The sequence below is a fragment of the Eulemur rufifrons genome, chromosome 16 (genome assembly GCF_041146395.1).
Source record: "Eulemur rufifrons isolate Redbay chromosome 16, OSU_ERuf_1, whole genome shotgun sequence".
Classification (NCBI taxonomy): domain Eukaryota; kingdom Metazoa; phylum Chordata; class Mammalia; order Primates; family Lemuridae; genus Eulemur; species Eulemur rufifrons.
The window spans coordinates 95,409,114-95,428,854 of record NC_090998.1 but is presented as its reverse complement, the minus strand read 5'-3'; the positions used below and the strand labels follow the sequence as shown (position 1 = coordinate 95,428,854).

General features: G+C 61.7%; 1 protein-coding gene across 1 annotated transcript in view; it reads right to left on the bottom strand.

Moving 5' to 3' along the window:
• Positions 1 to 19,741, bottom strand: part of TAFA5 (TAFA chemokine like family member 5) — a 178,077-nt gene that overhangs the window by 43,210 nt on the left and 115,126 nt on the right. The window contains exon 2 of the mRNA XM_069491195.1: positions 14,106 to 14,255. Coding sequence (XP_069347296.1) covers positions 14,106 to 14,255 — 150 coding nt within the window. The remainder of the gene's footprint in view (positions 1 to 14,105; positions 14,256 to 19,741) is intronic.

Below are 19,741 nucleotides of genomic sequence, written 5' to 3'. Positions count from 1 at the left end.
TGCAGCCTGTCCCCTGTGGAACCCACGGTCCACTGCGGCGCAGCCGTACGTGAAACTCCACACGGCAGTGACAGTACCAGGGCGACACGCACACAGCGTGGGGGGCTCCCACAGACACCGTGGGGGACAGGGTCCGACACAGAAGGGACACCTGTGGCCAGATCCCGTGTGTGGGCGGCTGTGAGCAGCCACCTCTGCGGCGGCAGCACTCGGGCTCTGGTGGACCCCCGGGTGGGGCTGGGGCCGGGCCAGGCCAGAAGCCGCAAGGTTTGCGCTCACAACTTGTGCATGTGTCTGTACGATGTCTCAATTACGGTTTTTGAAAGAATAATCACTTAACTTGGACGTCCAGGTCCTACGTAAGATCATGTGCTCCTTTCCGAACACGTCCACACAGGCGTGTTTGTGAACATATGTAACTGTTAGCGCACAGAGGTAGTTTGTAAGGGTCATCGGAGACAGCCTGGTGCCGGAAGGATGATCATTCCATGAGACATGACTCTGTTACCCCAGCCACGGTTTGGGGACACGTCCTCACATTACTCGAGCGCCAGGGTCGACACTCAAAGGAAACACAGTAGGTGTCACTCGAGGCCAGTGGGTGCCTGAGCTGGCAGATAATACCCCAGTGGGCCGTGCGTCGGAGCAGTTTCTGTTCACGTCTGCCGCCCTCACAGTTAGTGCCTCTCCCGTCTTAGCTGCACACTCACCACACACTGGCCGTCGCTTTCGCAGTCTGAGCTGCAACAGCAAAACTAGCACAGTTTCCTTTTTTCCTCTGCACAATTTCATGGGCAGCACATTGTCCTCACCGTGGATCCCGGCAATCTCAGCGTATGATTTTTTCTTTTCCCTATTAAGTTGGGAACTTTCATCTTTTCACTTAAAGGAAGCGATTTGCGGCTCCTCTTCGGCGGATCCGAGTACCAGCATCACCGGCCTGGAGCTCTGGGGCCACGGCACTGACAGGCGCTCTGACGACTGCGACGGCGCCAGGTGACTGCCAGGCAGGTGCTCACACGGCGTGGACACGCCGGGCACAGGGATGGGACGTGTCCTGGGCAGGGTGGACCACAATGGCATGAGATTCCACCAAGCTGCTCAGAACAGTGTGCGATATCAAAAAGGACGAATTGTTTACTTCGGAATTTTCTTTTTAGTATTTTTGGACTGTGATTGACCACAAGAATCTGAAACTGTGGAACGCGGAACCACCACTGTTTGTCCCTTGAAGGCTATGCCTGCAATTCCGGTCTTCTGCCACCAGGTGGCGGTAGGGGTGGGTCGGTTGGGCAAACACCTGCACGTGCCCAGGTGGCTGCCGCCAGGTGCCGTGCATTGCCCCATCTAGGATTCATCTCCCCACGTCACCGAGGCTAAACCTAAGAAGGCCCCTGGCACCTGAGGACAGGGCACTGGTGAGGAGGTGATTCAGGACTCACACGGACACAGGCCACTTACTGCCAGTGTGGCCCCCGCCCCCGTGGTGCCCCAGCTCCACAGGCCCCTGCAGCAGTCCCCGTTGGCGTGTCCCTTACTTAGAGCAGAAGTACCCCAGCCTGCTCAGCGACACACAAAATCTGTGTTAAACCAACCGCCCAGCTGTGAGCCCGAGACATTTAAAATAACGAGAAGTAACCGCCACACCAAAGCACCGAGGCCCATGCTGGGCCGGGCACCCTCCTCATCCAGCCACCCCAGACCCCCGGGGTCCACACTGGTCCCTCCCGCGGCTCCGCGTGACTCTGGCCTTGCTCCCGCCTGGCGTTCCGAACGATTAAAGGAGAACTTGATTCACCTCCTGGGCTCCGCACGGGAGGCCTCTGTCCTGCCACCCACAGCCTGACAGGACAAGGACAGGAAGAGGCCGACACGGCAGCCGCTGCCACAGGACGGCCAGGACATCCATGGGCCCCTTGCCGCCCGGTGCTCTGCTCCCACGATTTGCCTGGCGAACCGTCCTTCCCACAAAGGTCAGCGGAGCCCAAAGAGCCCCGGTCATCCCGGCTCTGAACTAATGAGCTCCGACTGTATACTTCCCACGGCTCCTGCACCGAATTTCCCTGGGACAGATGGCGTCTCCACTCTGCGTCTGCCAGAGACCCGAACGCGCAGCGCCGCGGCCTGAGAGCGTCCTCGCCTCCCCGACCCCCACGGTGCGCCTGGACCTCCTTACAGAAGAGAAAACTGAGGCCTCGGGGACGGCCGCCTCCTCCCTACCTCGCCGTCTGCCGCCACGGGGTTGCTAAAGTGAACTCAGCTGGGACACGCAGCCAATTTTCCCAAGACGCTAAAACGCAGCCCCAGGTCCACGGCGTTCTGACGCTAAGCGGCTGGAGAGCCCTCAGCAGCAGGAGGGAATCGTCTCCAGGGGAGATTTTACGTAGCGATGCCCCAAGTTCATCCACCATGACCTGTCCAGGATTTCCGGAAGGGTCTGGGCCTCCTTATCACAACGTCCCGCCCATCACACACAATAACACACGTGAAACACATTCACACCATGAAGACACCCCATGTGTGCTCAAGGGCATCCTCAGCTCAAAGGGGTTTGAGTCAAATTCCACCACTGCTACTAGGACAGTGACTTCTTTGTGGGGCACTCGCGAAGTGACAGATCCTGAGGGGACAGGGCGTCCGAGGACAGATCACATCACACAGCAATGGATTCAGAGGACTCAGGATGGAAGCCTGGATTTTGGGGGGACGTTGAGAGAGCGTCCAGCCTCCTAGAAGGTGCGCTGGAGTCGGGAGCCTAAAGACAAAGTAACACACAGGTGGCCCCGGAGGTGACCCCGAGCCGTCTCTCCCCACACCCAGAGCAGGGAGGACGGGGACACCCTCACTCACATTGTCACGTGATCAAAGCATCTTCCAATATCAAAATAACTGTTTCTTCCAAAACCACCCTGGCTTTGATTTGTTTTCATCATGCTATTGAATTTAGTTTGAAATATTAAATAACATCAAAGAGAACACAAGGTTTTATGCTCATCAAAGACGGGCCTGAGCTCAGGACGGAGGAGGGAGGCCTGCTGCAGGGTCTGAGGGCTGGGCCACGCCCCCACCGTGAGGCCAGGCCCTGCGGCCACTCCCTACATGGCTCGAGGAGGACAGCAGCCAGGGCCGTCACGCAAGAAGGACAGGGCAAGAACAAGCCAATGATTACGGGGAGAGAAGCAGAAAATGAGCAAGAATGCCCCATGCCGGGCGTGGCTGCTGCCTCCTCCAGGAAGGGCTCCTGGACTTGAAGCCCCCTCTGCCCACACCCCGGCCTATCCCGGCCCACCGAAAGGTGCCTGAGTCCCTCTGCCTGTCCACAGCTGGGCTCCCCAGGAAGGCAGAATCTGGGTCTGCTGAGGAGGACATGACCACAGAGTCCAGCTTCCTGGAATCCTTTCTTGGACTTGGCCTGGCAGAGGTTCTGCAGACGGGGGCTGGGCTGTGAGCGTCTCCCCCATAGGTGGGCCCTGCAGACCCCCAAGCTCCGTGTGCTTGGCTGTGGTGACAGGGGCAAAACTCTCCACTCACCTAAGCCCAATGGTGGACCAAGGCCACGGCCATGATGCTGGGGCAGATGAAGGCCCAGACTCGAGGCAGACCACTGCCTGTGTCCCTCCTCTGCAGCCAACATGCCCAGGAAGGATGCCGGACCCACAACGGCAGTGTCTGGAGAGCGTTGTGACCTAAGAACAGTTCAAGGACCTGTCCTTGACCACACCAGGTTCCCTGGGTGTGACGCCTGGAGAATCCCACCTGCTCCTGGTGATCATGGGTGCAGATGTCACTTCCTCCAGGAAGCCCTCCCTGGTGTCACAGTCTGAGTCCACAGTTTACCCCAGGCTCTTGCCACATTGATCCCTCCACACCCCACAGCTCAGGGCACCTTCTGCCCAAACCTTTACTCTGAGGCTCAGGACCCCTGAGGCCACAGGCCTGGTCCTTTCTCTTTCTGCACCCCGATGTCCCAGGCCTGGGCCAGCTCAGAGCTGCAGAGACATTTCCAGGAGGGGACACCCCAGTGTCCCCGCTTTCCAGCCATGTGCCTGGGGCAAGTGCCACCCTTCCTGGGGCTCACGTTCCCTGCTTTTCACAGGTGGCAACAGAGGTACCTCCCTGCGTGGGTGTCTGGAAACATACGAGGTGATCGATCCACTCAGAGCCTTCAGGGAGCTGGGACAGGACGGCCCCCGTCACCCACGTCAACTTGGCTGAACCTCACCCGCACTTAACTCCACCCGGAGGGCAGTGAGCTGCGGGGTGGGTGCCCTTGCAGCTTCCTTCCAAGAGGGGACAGGGCTGCGGGTGTCCGTGAAGCGTCAGCCTTGCGAGAGCAGGTCTGCAGTCTCAGGATGGGACTCCCCAGTGAGGGTGACTGGAGCACGTTGGCCCGTGGGGGGGCCTGCTGTATGCCAGGTGTGCAGGGGGACCAGGGTGGAGGCAGCTTGAGGCTCTCGGGCATCTGCGGCCCTGGTGCACGCACCCCTAAATAGCACCACGAGTGCCCGTTCTTAGCCGCAATGAGGGCGCACGGGCTGGGCTGGCAGCTCTTGGTTTCCTGGAGAAAATTTCCTCAAAGCCTTTGGGAAGATATTGCTTCTTGCAAATGCTGATTAATCTCAAATGCTGATTAGAATGTGGGAGACGGGCAAGTGGCTCAATTAGCGGCCCCCCCACCCCCCGCTGTCCCCAGCTAGGACCTGCAGTACACAGCTCCAACCGGGTGCTTTGGAGGCACCAGGCCTCACCGACAGGCACACACTGAGTACCTACCACACGCTGGCAGCAGCTCTGGGCTGGACAGGCTGCGGGGACGTCGTCCCTGTCACCCCAGGGATAGTGGGGCAGACACAGGTCCCCGGGATGAAGTGCTCTGTGAGGCTATGGAAATGCACACAGCACGGGGCGGGGGGGTGGGGGGGAGGGACCCATGCCAAGCCGCAGCCCCCTGTTTCGGACTTCAGTGTGCAAATCCGCGTTTCTTTGGTTAAATTTTTCCTGAGTCTTCTGTTTTTGATGCTATCATAGATGGGGTTGTTTTCCTAACATCATTTTCCGCTTGTTTACTACCACTGTAGGGAAATGCAGTTGAGTTTTGTATGTTGATCTTGTATCCTGCAACCTTGCTGAACTCATTTCTTAGTTCTAATGGCGTGTGTGTGTGTGTGTGTGTGTGTGTTTGTTCGCACATACATTCCTTAAGATTTTTTAAAATAAAAGATCACGTCACCTATGACCAGAGATGGTTTTACTTCTTCCTTTCCAACTGAGATGCCTTTTGCAGGTGTTCTGTGACTTAGGATGAGCTCACGGAAAGTCAAAAAATCATTAAGTCAGACGGCCGAGAAGTCCTGGTCCATCTGTCCTTTTCTTGCCTGACTGTCCCAGCTGGGATGCCCGAACGATGTCCCTGCCGCACAGGCGGGAGCACACCCTTCCCTGTTTCTCACCTGGGAGCGCCCGGTCCTCTCTGCGGGCGATGCTCACGGCAGGTGTTTCCCAGGCGCTGGCACACCGCGGTTCTCTTCTTTTCCAGCTGCGTTCAGGGCTTTTACTGCGGAAGGGTGTGGGAAGCACCGTGTGACATGCCTCTCCGGCATCTCCTGACATGGTCATGTGATCTATCACGTCGACTGATGCTCCGATTTTGAAGCAACCTGGCATCCTAGACAAAAACCGCACTTGGTCAAGGTGTACAAACCTTTCAACATGCTGCTGGTTCAGTCTGCTAATGTTTCTTGGAAGTTTTTTGACTATATCCGTAAATTCTAGAGTCTTTGAGTGCTACCTTTGCTATCAGGGTAATACGAGCCTCACAGAGTGAATTATTTATTCCGTGTTTTTTTGGGAAGAATTTGAGAAGGACTGGCCTTAAATCTTCTTTAAATGAGTGGCATCATTTACCAGTTAAGTCCTGGACTTTTCCTGTTGGGAAGTTTGTTTTGATGATTAATTCACTGTTTTCACTCGGCCCAGCTCCATCCAGACTGTCTGCTTCTCCACGAGTCGGTCCTGGCGGTTTCTGTCTGTCTGGGATGGTGTCACTCCGTCTACATGGTCCCACACGCTGGCGCACGCGGTTCATGGGTTTCCTCTTAGCCCGGTACCCGCGAGGCAGCCCCCGCTCCGCCGGCTCAGTCGCCTGAGCGCCTCCCACCTCCCGTCAGTCCCGCCACAGGCCTGTCAAGTTCATTCCTCTTCCCAAGGAACAACCTGTGGTTCGGGCGATTTTCCTCTTTTTCCTGTTCCCCACCTCAGCTGTCTCCATCCCGACCTTGGGTGTTTCCTTCCCTCGGCCCGATCCGGATTCAGTTTGCTCCTTTCTTCTGGTGTGCGCAGGTCCACCTCTGTTGTTACTGTAACTTATTTACAGGGAAGTGTGTGTAATTTAATTTGTAGCAACGGCTGGAGGGCTCAGCCTGTGCTCACACCGCCCTCCTCTGCGTTTCTGCCCACAGCTCCCGCTCCAGGCCACGCGGCTGCACCAAGAACACACCCGTGTTCCCAAACCGCTGGGGCCTGAAAGTGTCCTCCAGGATTCACGTGTGGGACACTTAATCCCCACAGTGCTGGGAGGTGGGGCCTCCTGGGGGTGTTTGGGACCCGAGGGCTCCGCCCTGGGAACACGCTAAGGCCATGATAAAAGGCTTCACTGGGGGACGTCGGCCCCCGTTTCCCTCCAGCCTCCTGCCACGTGACGACGCGGTGGTCCTCCCGTCGCCAGACACCAAACCTGGCGCGGCCCTGATCATGGACTTCCTAGCCCGAGAACTGGGAAAAAATAAATTTCTGTTCTTTATAAATTACTCAGCCCTGGGTATTTCGTTTGTAGCAGCAGGACATGGACTAACACTGTAATGTGCGCAGATCTCGCACTCAGTTTCTGACTAAGACACACAAATGCCTTTCCCCCAGAAGTGGGGCCTGTGGTCCAACCTGCACCTGCCCGCCCCTGCCAGTGCTACCTGCTCTCAGGGCTGGACCTGGGTGGCCACTCACTCATGCCTGCTGCTAAAGGACCCCTGGGAACCTAGGGTGAGCACTGTGCCCACTGTGCAACCGCAGGTGGCTGTGGCACAAAACCCATCTCCTCCAGGAAGCCCTCCTGGATTGTCCTGCGGCTGCATCCAGCCACCACCAGCTCCTCCAAGCTCTGTCTGGCTCAGCCCTGGGCCCGCAGCCCCCAGGGGCCCATGCTGCCTCACTACGCTCCCCCAGACCTCCACACTCCTGTGGGTGAAGCAGGGTGTTCCCCCATTGGCCCTGTTTTCCCCCATCTGCCCGCTGGACCGCAGCTGCTCCAGCTCCCGTTGGGGCGTGCTATAGGCTGCAGAGCGGGTGCTGGGACAAGGTCAAATACACACTGACTCTCCTCCGCGCCCACAGTCTTCCTTTCTTCCACACCAGATTGTCATTAGTGTTAAACTAAAAGCTCAAAACGGCAAAATTATTAAAACATACTAAACCCCCTTATCTGTTGGGAGTCACCAGGATGGGAAAGATGGCGCCAGGGGAACCCTCGCCCAGAAGGGCCCCGAGAGGGACAAGGGATGGGGTGTCCCCGGGCAGCCACCCCTGGGGTCCCGCTGCCCAGGGCCCTGTGTCTCCTTTTGATGGTGGCTCCAAGGCCTCGAGCTTGGTGGAGAAAATACGGCCGGGCCCCTCCCACGTCCCACGGTAGGGTCAGGCCTCCCGCTCAGCAGGCTCGGGCCCTGCCCCCTTCTGGGACTTTCCCACCAGCTGAGGCCCCTCCCCACCCTCTCCTGCTCCGGGACCCTCCGCTGCCTCCGGAGCCCTGCCTCCGCCCCTCACAGGGACCCTCCAGGGACCACGGCCGGGAGCTACGCAAGCGCCGCCCATGGAGCACACAGGCCCCCCGCAAGCGAAGAGGTCAGTGCAGGGAGGGCGCGTCCACGGCAACCCTCTAGCCGCTGAATCCAATAAAAAGGATTCTGACCTGAACACGTCCTGCAATTTCTTTTCCAGTTACTCACTTTCTGTCTCTTACGACCAAAACGCCAGCCCTTCACCGTCAGGAGTCCATGGAGCGGTGGTCTACACTCACCACCCCACCTGACCCCCCGTCCGCACGCAGAGCTCCGACCCCGCACCCTGACCCTCGCCCTGCCACGCCCGGCGGTGCGGCCGGCCCCACCCCCGCCCTCTGCAGGTGCACGTCCCTGCAGGCTCCTCCCGGACACGCTCCTCCAACTGCGTGTGGCTTTCCTTGGCACCAGCTTGGCGGAGGCATAACTCGTACCCCCCACTCACCCACTGCAGCGTGTTGTTCAGTGTTTCCTATCGCACAGTCGCAGTTGTGCAGCCGTCACCACGCCCGGCTGCAGAGCATTCTCAGCGCCCAAAGGAAACCCACGCCCCTCGCTACCACGGCCGCCTCCTCCCCAGCCCCGCAGCCACCGACCCACCTTCTGTGTCTGGATTTGCTCACTCTGAACCCTGCACGGGAATGGAGCCACGACACGTGGCCTTGTGTGTCCGGCTTCTCTCACGGAGCCTGTGCTCAAGGCCCACCCGTGCTGTAGCGTGTCAGCGCTTCACGCCTTCTCACGGCTCAACAGGGTTCCTTCTGGACACACCACGTTTCATCTATTCATTTGTCTATCGATGGAAATTCGGATTATGTCCACAACTGGGCTATTACATTTCACGCTGCTATGAACACCTGGGGCACGATTTTGTGTGGACGTGTTTCACTCCTCTTGGGTACATGCCTGAGGTTTCACTAGGCGTGGACTGCTGGGTCGTATGACGGCTCTGTGTTAACCGTGTGACCGTTTTCCAAAGTGGCTGCACCTTTTCACACGCCCGCCAGCAGCACAGGAAGGTTCCAGTTTCTCCATCCTTGCTGACGACTCTCACCTGCCCATGTGGCTCTGGTCCTCCTGGCGGGTGTGGACTTGGCGGGTGTCTCGTGTAGGCTGATGTGTATTCCACAGATGACTGAGACTTCTTGGCATCTTTCCTTGGCCCAGCGGCTATTTATAACCCCCTGCAGAGAGACATCTCTGCAGGTCCTTTGCACATGTTTAACTGGGTGATCTGTCATCTATGATGGAGGCGCTAAGTGTTCTTTCGCTGTGTATTCTGGATACGGGTCCCTTATCAGACACACGATCTGCAAACACTTTCCCCCGTTCTGTAGGTCTGTTCACTGTCCTGATGGTACCGTTTCAAGCACAAAATTTTTTATTTTGATCAAGTCCAGTTTATCTATTTTTCCCGTTGTTGCTGCTACTTTTGGTGCCATACCTAAGAATCTTTTGCCAAATCCAAGGTCCCAAAGATTTACCTATTTTCTTTTAAGAGTTTTATAGTTTTACCTCTAACATTTAGGTCCTTGATCCGTTTTGAATTGACCTTTGAGCACGGTGAGAGGTAGGGGCCGTCTATTCTCGTGTGTGTGGGTTCCCGGTGCCGGGCTGCCGGCTGTCGAAAGGCTGTTCTCTTCCCACCGGATGGTCCTGGCCACCTCGCTGAACATCGGCTGAGCACGCAGGGTCTGTTTCTAGACTCTCGGTTCCTCAACTCTGACAGCCCCATCCTGGGCCCTTCTGGAACTTAACTCCCCCGAACAGGGTCCCTGTGCCCATCGAGAACTGCAGCAGTCTGCACTCGGACCAGCCCCAAACACGCACCCCTGCTCCACACATCCCCAGCGGAGTCCCCAAGGCCACACCTGGCACACGCGTGTCTCATGCGTTGCTAGGATCTTCGTCAATGGGACAAAGAGGGTGGCTCCCTGAGCTGGGGACAGAGGCGTCAGGTTAGAAAGGGCCTGTGCGCACCTCATCTCATCTCACCCTCTGGAGAGCCCATGGCTCAGCCGTCCTCCCATCCCTCGGCAAAGACTCCGGCTCAGCCCACAGGCACCTGCTGGGTGCACAGGCAGCACCTGGAGCCTGGCTCCGACTCTCTGCCCTGGGGCCGCTGTGCCTCTCCGTCTTCCCTGGAAGGCGTGTTACGCATGCACCATGGCACACTCGCCTGGAAGCCAGGTGGGCTCACAGGCAGGTGACACTGGTCATCACAGCAGCCATTAGGGGCCTGGCAGGGCCCTGAAAGAGCCCCTGATCCGCAAGCCGCTGGCCATGCCGGGAAGCGAGGCCTGGCTCTGCCTGCCAGCCCGGCCTGTCCTCCACACCCCATGGCCACCGTGGCCTCACAGTGGGTCTGTGCAGTGCCCTGACCCCAGCCTGGCCCTCCCCAGGGCGCCCGGGCCTGAGACTCACTGCCCCCACCCTTCATCCCAACACTCGCCACGGCTCAGGGGCCGTTCTGCTCACAAACAACCCTCCCCTCTGCGACCGGCCGCCTGCACCAGCCCCCGGGCACCACGCTGCCGTCCTTACTCTGCTTCCTTCTAAAGGAGTTGCCTGAGAACTCGGCTTACGGGAGAAGCCCCTCTGTCATGACCTGGCCACAGCTGGTCACCTGCATGTGCAGGGCGAGAGCTGGCCAGTGGCTGCACGTGGGGACGAGGTCTGGGTCCTCACGGCGGCTGCGGCAGTGTCAGGATGACGTCGGGTTTCTGCTGATGGGGAAATACGAACTCTGAGCATTTATGCAAACAGCCGGCACCAGACACAGCCAGGCCCCGCCCACCAGGAAGGTGCTAATCCTGGTGCCCATGACCGAGGGCAGCCCCGAGGTGAGGCTTCTTGCTGACACTGGTGCGCCAGGATGGGAAGCCCCCAGCGAGTGGTTTGTTTCTGAATCTCTTTTCCTGGTGGCTCTGTAAGTCAGATTGACTGTCACGTGGGTGCCCAGGCTCACAACTCTGTGACATACAGTCTGGGGAGGGCTCAGCCGGCTCAGAGACAACACCAGGGAAGCTCCCCTCTCACCACCGGCCCCCTCCTGTCACAAAAAGCAGCTTTTCTGGTGAGCTCCTCTTCATCCCTCGACACCCTGCTCAAATGCTCCCTTGTGGATGCACCCTTGCACAGGTCCTTGCGGGAGGAAGGGCCCCAGTCTTCACCCCAGCGCCTGCCGTGCTGTGTGGCTCCATGCTGTGGGCATTTCAACAGTTCATCTCCCCACACGCCTCCCCTCAGCTATGGGCACATGTCCGACCTGCTTGAAGGAAGGGCGAGCAACTGCACGGACAGGTAGTGAGCAAGCCGACACAGGCAGGTTTGCTCCAGGACTTGGAGCCCCTGTCTTCACCGAGCCTGGGAGCCTGAACTGTCCCGACTTAAACATATTCACATTAAATCCCAGCCCAACCCGACACAGCACAAGTTTTCTCTTTAGCAAACACAATTCGAATGCAAGGAAACTTATTATGCACACAGAGCAAGAAAATAGAAAAGCAAAAATTAAATTAGATGGCAGCCTGGAAAATGCCCACTGTGCAAAAAAAAGCAAGCTAACAAATTTGTTTGGCCTCCCCTGAAAACGGCGAGGTTTTAATTTGGGTCTCTGGGACCTGGCTCCTGAGAAACCAGGAGGCTGCTGGGTGGCGGGGAGTGAATGAGGTTTCAGACGAGCAGACCCGGATTTAATTAGCGATCAGTTCTGACCCGGCTCTCCCTACAGGCTCGCGGAGGCGACGGGAAGGAGGCCGGGGCCGGGGCTGCCAGCGCTGCATGGGCACAGGGAGCCGCTCTCCTGCCCCATCCTGGGGAGAATCAATCAACGTCACCGGGACGGCATCGCGTGTGTGCTCGCTCCAGTTCGGGAGCCAGAGGCGGACGGGGCTGGAATTAATCCGGCTCCTGGGAAGCAAGATGGCCACCGGCCGGCTGCCCAGTGCCGGGCGGGCCCGGTGACTGCGCTCCCGGCTGTGCAGTCCGGGCCTTTGAGGGGTGCGGACTGATGCATGTTTTCCTAAGGACAGACGCCCGGCTCCCGGTCACCAAAACATGCCAGACACCTCACTACCGCTGCGCTCGCCTGGGGCCAACCAGCAAGCTCAGCCTCCCCCCTTCAGTCTCCAGCGCAGCCCATGCCCACCGCGCCCCAGGGCTGCGCGTGGCCCGTGGCCCCCATGCGGGTCTGGGAAGGCAGCGAGGGCAGGTCTGCTGGGAGCCTCCGGGCCCTTCAGGGCACGTCCTCCTGGGCACCGGGGTCTCCACTGAGGGCCCCACGCTGGGCCAGGAGCGGGGAGGGCCGAGGCTGGGCAGGGCCTGCTCCCTCCCCCCCTCCCTGCTGGGCCCGGGCAGACCCACCACCTGGCCGTGCCCCACATGGTTCTGGGACAGGCTCATGGCTCACGCTGGGGAGCCCAGGGGCGCAGTCCGCCACCATCCCCCAACCGTACCCCAACTCAGGGGCTCAGCTGGTCCCCCAGGGACCCTTCTGCTTTAGGGGACCGATGGCCACATTGGACATGGCCCGGCTCACTAGACTGCCTTCCCAGCGGCGATTTTCGCATCCTCACTCCCAGTGCGGCCAAGACCACCGAGCGCTCACCACGCCTGGGCCCTGTGCGCATGTGGCATGTGCTGTCCTTTCTCTGCTGACCTTCCGGTGCCCGTGTGGCAGGCGCTATTGCCATCCCCACGGCACCGATCAGGAACGCGGCAGGCGGGCGAGGCTGCCCACGTCAGGCTCCTGGCAGAGGCCACAGAACCTGAATCTGGGCATCCGGAGCCCTGTGCAGAGGCCGTGGGGGTCAAGGAGAGGCCCCGAACCAGGACCAGAACACCCAGGCTCCAAGTCCAGCTCTGAGTGACCCTGGCAACTCCCTCGCCCTCTCTGGGGTGGGCCAGCCGAGCCCAGGACCCCATTGGCGTGGCCCCACCGGCCAGGGAGCCCAGGGTGGACGCAGCCTGTGAGCAGTAGGCTGGCCTGAGACGCCAGTGCCCACCTCTGTGCCCAGGACACCAAGGACGCAGCTGCCCTGAAGTCCACCCAGGCCTGGAGAGGCTACTGGCCAGCGGTATGCCCCTCCCCTCCCCCATCTGCCCGGCAACCCCCTTCCCCCATCCCCACCCTGGCCCTGCAGGGCCTCCGCCTCCCCAGCCCATGGCTCCAGGGAAGCCGCGCGGCAGTCCAGTCCCACGCCCATTTCCCAGGCCTGCTGGCTTCTCTCCACCTGGACAGGTGGCCTCGTGGCCCCCCTGCTCCGGGACACCTCCCTCCCCTGCAGCCTCCCCTGGGCTGTGGTCAGGATTCTGTGCCTGGAACCCAGGCCCCTGCACCCCTGCGTGGACTCGGCCACCCCAAGGCCAGCTGGACTGACAGAGGCCACGGCTGCTGGCCCACAGGGGCTCCTAGTCTCCCTCGTAGAGGGGTCTCCCCCAACTTTGGTCACGGGGGGCGTGAACAGGGCTCTAGCCCGGCTCTAATGCCTGCCCTCCCACCCACGCCTGGCCTGTCCCCTGGCCTGTCCCTCCCACCCACGCCTGGCCTGTCCCCTGGCCTTGCCCTGCCTGGACACAGCAGGCCACAGCGTGCTCAGGTCTCACTCGGACCCACTGGGCCTGTCTGGTCCCCTGTGGCCTGGGTGAGGCCGAGTCTCCCACACAGGGGGACTCACGCACGGCCTACGGATGCACAGTCTCATCAGATGCCGTGATAGCACCTGGGGGCACCCCCCAACAGGACACTGGTGATGGGGGTCCCCTATGGTGCCCCCCCAAGGCCCCCTCTGAGTGTCAGTTTAGCAAGGAACGAACCACGGCGCATCTGCTCAGCAGCCTGACTGCCGGGGTGTCTAGAGGGCACCGTGAGCCAGTGGTGGGGGGCGGGGGTCTCCTGCCCATACTCAGAGCCTGTGGGGGACGGGGCTGCTGACTCCACCTTGGCCAGAAACCACACACGGACGAGTGCAGCCGGCACTGAGCACCGGGGGTGCCGAGACGCCCCTCTGCGGCCCCCTCCCCTGCAGCAACTCTCAGGGGCACGGCCTGGAGCCAGGGGCAGGGAACCCACATCTGGGCACAGCTGGAGGCCTCAGGCCCCTGCCCCCTGAAAGAGCCGTCAGAGCCATGGCAGCCAGTCCTCAAGTGCAACAAGCCAGCGCTGCCCCGGGGCAGTCACACCAACCTGCCGGTGAGGACGGGACCGCCCAGAGGACTGACCCCAAGGCTGTGCCCCGAGGCTGCGGGGAAAGTTCTGGGAGGGGCTGTGGCTCTTACCGTCCACACAGGCGGGCCGGGCTCTCGTGGTGCCGGCGATCTGCCCCTTCCTGCACGCACAGCGAGCTGTCTGCCGGGCGATCGTCCTCCGGGGCTGGCTGCTGTCTCGGTCCAGGGTCACAATCTCACAGGTGCCGGCGGCCAGCTGACCTGCGGGGAGCAGATGCAGGTTGAGTGGCCATGTCCTGGACACTGGCGGCCGCCCAGCCCCACGAGCCCACCCAGAGCCCACCCGGAGCCACACGCAGGCCGTTCGGCTCAGGGGGAACGTGGACGCCCCCTCCAAGGACGCCGTCCAGACGTGCCCCACCAATGCCAGAGCCGGTCCGGCCGGCGACCTCAGCTCTGACGGCAGCCTGGGTTTCAGGCGGCCCTGCCAGGCAGACAGGAAATTAACGTGGCCCCGTCTGAGTCGCGCCTGGAAATGGAAGGGTCAAATCACCGAGGAAGGGGCTGGTCCCCCACACCCTCCAGCGCTCGATGGAAGGAAACCAGGACAGCACGGAGCCCGGCGCCCTGACGCCCAGCTGAGTCCCCCATCTCCGTCCCGGGTGCCACGTGGCAGCGTGGGGCTGGGGACCGGGTCCGACCCTCTCTCAGTTTCCTCCTGGGCCTCCTTGTCAGGGAGGAGTCGCCACCCGCTCAGCACAGCAGGCCCAGGCCGCGTCGGTGCCAGGAGGCTCAGGGTTTCCTCCGCCCTCCAGCAGCCTGGCGCACGCCCTACACGTGTGCACTCACGTGTATATGCGATGCACACACAGCTGCACATGAGGCACAGACGTGCACATACCACAAACCTGGCAGGTGCACACAGGGTGAGCCACACACAGGTTCACACAGGTGGCAAACACGTGTGAACACGCTAAGGCTACGAGGCATTCAGACTCACCAGACACAGGCACACATGACATGCTGCTACCGGTGCACGACGTGTCCCACATCCCCCAGCTGCCTTGTGGACACCGCCCCTGCTCCCCGGGCCACAGACACCCCACGGCGCAGGCAGGAGGTGGCGAGGGCCGTGTGGCCACGTCTGGACACGTCTCTTCCCAAGACTCGGACTCAAACTGTCTGACCAACTTCCTTCGTCCCCTGCTTGTCTCCTACATCCGGGGAGAGGCCGCCTCTCTGAGGGGCTGGCAGGGCAGGCATCTCGGGAGGGGGAGGGGAACTGCCAGGACATTCCACATGCACACAAATCCCCTTAAGACGTCACCCTGCCTGTGAAACACCCTAAATGTTTACGCTGACAAGCAAAGACGGTGCCAGCTCTCGTCATAGGCAGTAAAGACGAGGAGCCGGCCACCCTGGGGGAGGACGGAACTCGTCCCTCAGCTGCTGGCCAGGCCACCTGCGTGTGCCCTGCATGGGGAGCACAAGGCACCCCCAGGCCGGCTCCACCTGGGCACCCGCTCCCTGGAACCACCTGACCATTGTCCCACTCACAGCTGCCTCACGGTTTCCTTCACTCTGCAAACAGTGAGCACCGATGGCATGCCCCCCTCTGTGCAGGGCCCTGGGACCAGGGTGGGGACCCCAGCCCACCTGGGCCAGCAGGGAGATGGGGCTCGCAGGGAGGCGGCAGGCACAGGGGTGTGGGGTGGCCGTCCTCACCCTGCAGAGGAGACAGCAGGTGCACCCACGGTTCCCCAGCAGCTGTTGCTGCAGCCCGTGGCATCCTTCCCTGTCCACACAGCTCCTTCTGCTAAGGTCGCCCCCAACGCCCCCTCCTCCAGGCAGCCCTGGGGTCCTCCAGGTAACCAACCAGCTAACCACACAGGCCTGTATCTTACTTGCTGTCACCTGTCACCCCCAGGTCCCCCAGCCCAGCCCGGGGCCCTGGCCAAGCAGGCGTCGCACAGGCCAGCAGGGAGCAGCTGGTGGAGCAGCTTCTCCACCCATCACCATGATGCTGCCTGTGCCACCCTTGACCCTGAGGATCCCCGTGTCTGGGTGGCCCGGAGGGAGGGGGCAATGCCAGTGGGCCCTGGACACGTCCAGCCCAGCCCCGTCTGCCCGCAGGCAGGGCAGGGCTGGGGAGGGGCCGTGCCAGGTGGCTGACCCGGCTGCACACAGCCCAGCCTGCAGCAGCGGGTCGGTCATGGCCAGAGCACAGGGCTCTCCCGGGGGTCTCACAAGTTCATAGGAAGGACATGGGGACAGCCAGGGCCTCCCAGGACTGGGAACCGCCCCCACACCCAACACGCAGCCAGGGCTGCCTCCCCTGAAGGCCCCAGCTGCAGACTCTGACTCAAGCTATGAAAATTACATATTGTCTGCTGCTCTAACGAAAAGGCAAGACTCAACAAACAAGTCCGTAGGCAGACGCGTGACACCGTGGGGGGAAGAGTGTCCGGATGACGAGGTGATGCTTCTCCCCAGAACAGTGGCCAATGCTTCAAAGGCCTGGCTGTGGGTGAGACACACATGTCATGTGTGCAGGCCCCGAGCACACGTGAAGGCTGTGGCTGAAGCGGAGGGCATGCCACTGTGGTCTGAGGACAGGCAGCCTCGTGGGCTCCGTCCCAGCTATTTCCAGCTCTGCAGGTTGGCTCGGGCCGCTCTGCTATTCCTGGGGCGTTGCCGCCCGCGTTGACCTCCGACCCCTCTCTCTGACACCAGCCCCCAGCAGAAGCCACGCTGTCAGTGTGGAGTCTGGTGCCTCCCTCAGGAACATTCCGGGGAAGGTCTGCCCTCGCCAGGAGGAGCTACTGGGCCAGGGGGGAGGTTGTCAGCGGCTCCCTTAGTCTCAGCTACTCCCACAGGTCAGGGTGGCCCAGTGTCCCCCAGGAGAGGCTGGGGAGCCCTGCGGATGCTCCAGGGTCCCGGCCCCCTCTGCCCCGCCAGGCGCTGAGCCCGCCCAGGTGCGCAGTTCCTGCTGGGCAGCCCCATCCAGCCAAGTGTCCTCCTTAGGGGCCGGCTGGACACACGCCCACCCTGTGTTTCCGGAAGGGAGGCCGTGCTGCGGGGCCTGCGCCGTGCTGGTGTCTGAGCGGCACTGAGGCACGGACGCCCGCGTTCCCCGCATGCCGATGAAGGGCATGGATGGGTCTGCCGCTCCCATGTGGCCCGGCAGAAGCCCCTCACGCCTACATGCTTGGCACGGACAGCTCGGGCTCACTTAGCGAGCAAGGTGAGCTTATCCCAGCCGCCAAGTGGGGTACACTTCTAGGGTGGGGTTTCCCCAGGGACACGGCCCCCCCTCCTTGGCTCAGAGAGAGCTGGCCGGACTGGGCAGGGGGTGGCGCGAGAGGCGGACGGCTGGACACTTTTCACGGAGACCAGGCAGGGGCTCAGGAGCGGGCAGGGCCTCCAGCCGCCTGGCGCTCAGACAGGGGCCTGGGCTCACGCTTTGACACGCTGACCTTGGGGCTCTCTCTACAACCCCCCAGGGGACCAGCAGGCGGGCTGAGCGGTGCCCTGCCAGGGGCTGCAGGTGGCGGGAGGTGAAGCAGGGACGAGTGTCGGAGCCAGATTGCTCTGCGGAGCCCCATGGTGACAGGGGCTGGTCCAGGCCATCATACTCCTGAGACCCAATGTCCCTGTGGGCTGCACCCCACTTTGACACTGAAAAGTGCCCCGAGCGGACAATGGCAGCCGGCTCTGAGGTCCATGTGGCCAGCGTCTGCCTGCCCGCTCCCCTGCAGGTGGCTGCGGCCCGGGTGGCACCGTGGCCGTCTGGGGCCTGATCCTTGTGTGTTGGGGGCTGCCCCACGCACAGTAGGGTGGTTAGCAGCGTCCCAGGCTTCTACCCACGAGGTGCCCATAGCCCCCAGCCCCTAAGCTTGGTCAGCCACAGTGTCTGCACACGTTGTCAAATGTCCTCCAAGGGCACGGTCGCCCTGGTTGAGACCCAGGCAGTGTAACCAAACCTGTGACCCACCAGCTTATAACAACAGGTTGCCGTGTCAGTCTTGGCTGGACTCGCTTGTCTCTCAAACCATTTCTAGGTACCAGGGATGCAGGAACCAAGTGGGCTTAGCAGCAGCGAGGGCCAGGCCCAGGGGACTGGGGGCCGAGGGGAGATGGGGGTGCTGCCTGGGGGCAGAGCCTGGCAGGGGCCCAGGGCAGGTGGGGCAGGCTCACCCCAACTGTGCTGCACGTGCTGCTCCTCTCGAGGCCCCAGGGTGCCAACACCCGGGCGAGGAGGCCCTGGGGTGTCCGGGCTCTGTCTCTCCTTCCTGAGCCACAGGATGGGAGGCTGGGAGCCAGGTTTGAGCTGGACAAGCAGGGCAGGATCTGCCCAGGGCTGGGCCCCAAGGGACCCTAGAGGGCCTGACCCAAGACGGCCGTGGGCCCAGCCCTGGCAAGCACGGCGCGCGTTGAGCCCATGAGGGGGGCCGGGCTGCCTGGAGCCCGAGGGCTGGCCTGGCTGGTGCCTCCTCCTGGGGCCGCCTGTGGGCTGAGCCGGCAGGAGCTCCCACACCTCGTCCATGGATGGTCTCGCTCTTCCCTTCACCTCGATTTGGGGGGCGCCCTGTCTCTGCCTGGGTCCCAGGAGGACGCTGCTCACCAACACCCTGCACCTCCACCTCCCTGCCGGGCACCCAGCGCCGTCTGCTTCTGCCTCCTAATTAATTCAGCATTTTCGACCTTGCGGGACGCACAGCACATGTAACATTTGGCAAGAACACAAATGTGTCTGATGTTTCCTAGAAATGCTGGCCGTGGCAGAGCTGTTTCCGGGAGTGGCTATTTGTCTTTGAAAGAAACACCACTGAGGCAGCTGAAATGCCCACCAGGGACAGTCGGCCTCGTCTCGGCTCCAGGGAGGACCCGGGGTGCGGCAGCTCTGCTCCTCCGAGCCAGCTTGGCAGGTGCACCTGGGGGACCGTCCCAGGCCCCCTCTCCTGGGCAGGTGGCGGAAGCTCCTGCGGGGCAGGCGTGGTCGTGGAGCGGCTCTGAGTAGGAGTGGTCTCCGGGGCTGACCACAGGGCACGGGACCCCCAGCAGGGGAGGGGGAGGCCACGCTCCTGTGGCAAAGGGGTCCTGAGGCCGGCATGGTGGGGACTCCCGTGGTGGGGGCTCCACTGACACCCCAACAGATGGGGTGGTGTCCCCATGTCCCCAGGAGCCTTCCCTGGGCTGGTACACAGGAAGAAGGTGGTGACACATGCTGACAAACCCCACTTCACCCTCCTGCCAACTGGGTGTCACCCCCCCAAACAGACCTCACCCCTGAGGACCCCACCAAGGCCTTCAGGCCAGGCCCAGCTGAGGCCACAGAGCCACTTCCTCTTCCTGCGCCAATCCTAGCCTGGCCTCCAGGGACAGCGGGCTCCAGCCTGGCCAGGACCATGGCCTCCACTCTGCCACGCTCTCTGAGCCTCAGTTTCCCTGCCCGGACAGTGAGAGTGACAGGGTGAGCGCGTCCATCTGCCTGCCAGGTCCCTGGGAGTACCTGTTGGGTGTGGCAGCTCCCCGCCCTGCTGGGCACCGGGCGGGCCAGGCATGTGGCTCTGCGTTCGGGCTAATTCCGGCTCCGCGGGCAGCCTCAGCGCCTGGGCCAGGCCTGTGCCCCCTTCCCCACAGCGCCGACACCTTTCTCCATCCTGGCACAGACACAGCTGCCTCCCCGCAGGACCTGCCGCTGCCCGGCGAGTGCCGGCTGAGAGGGTTGGTGACGGAGTCCCGTG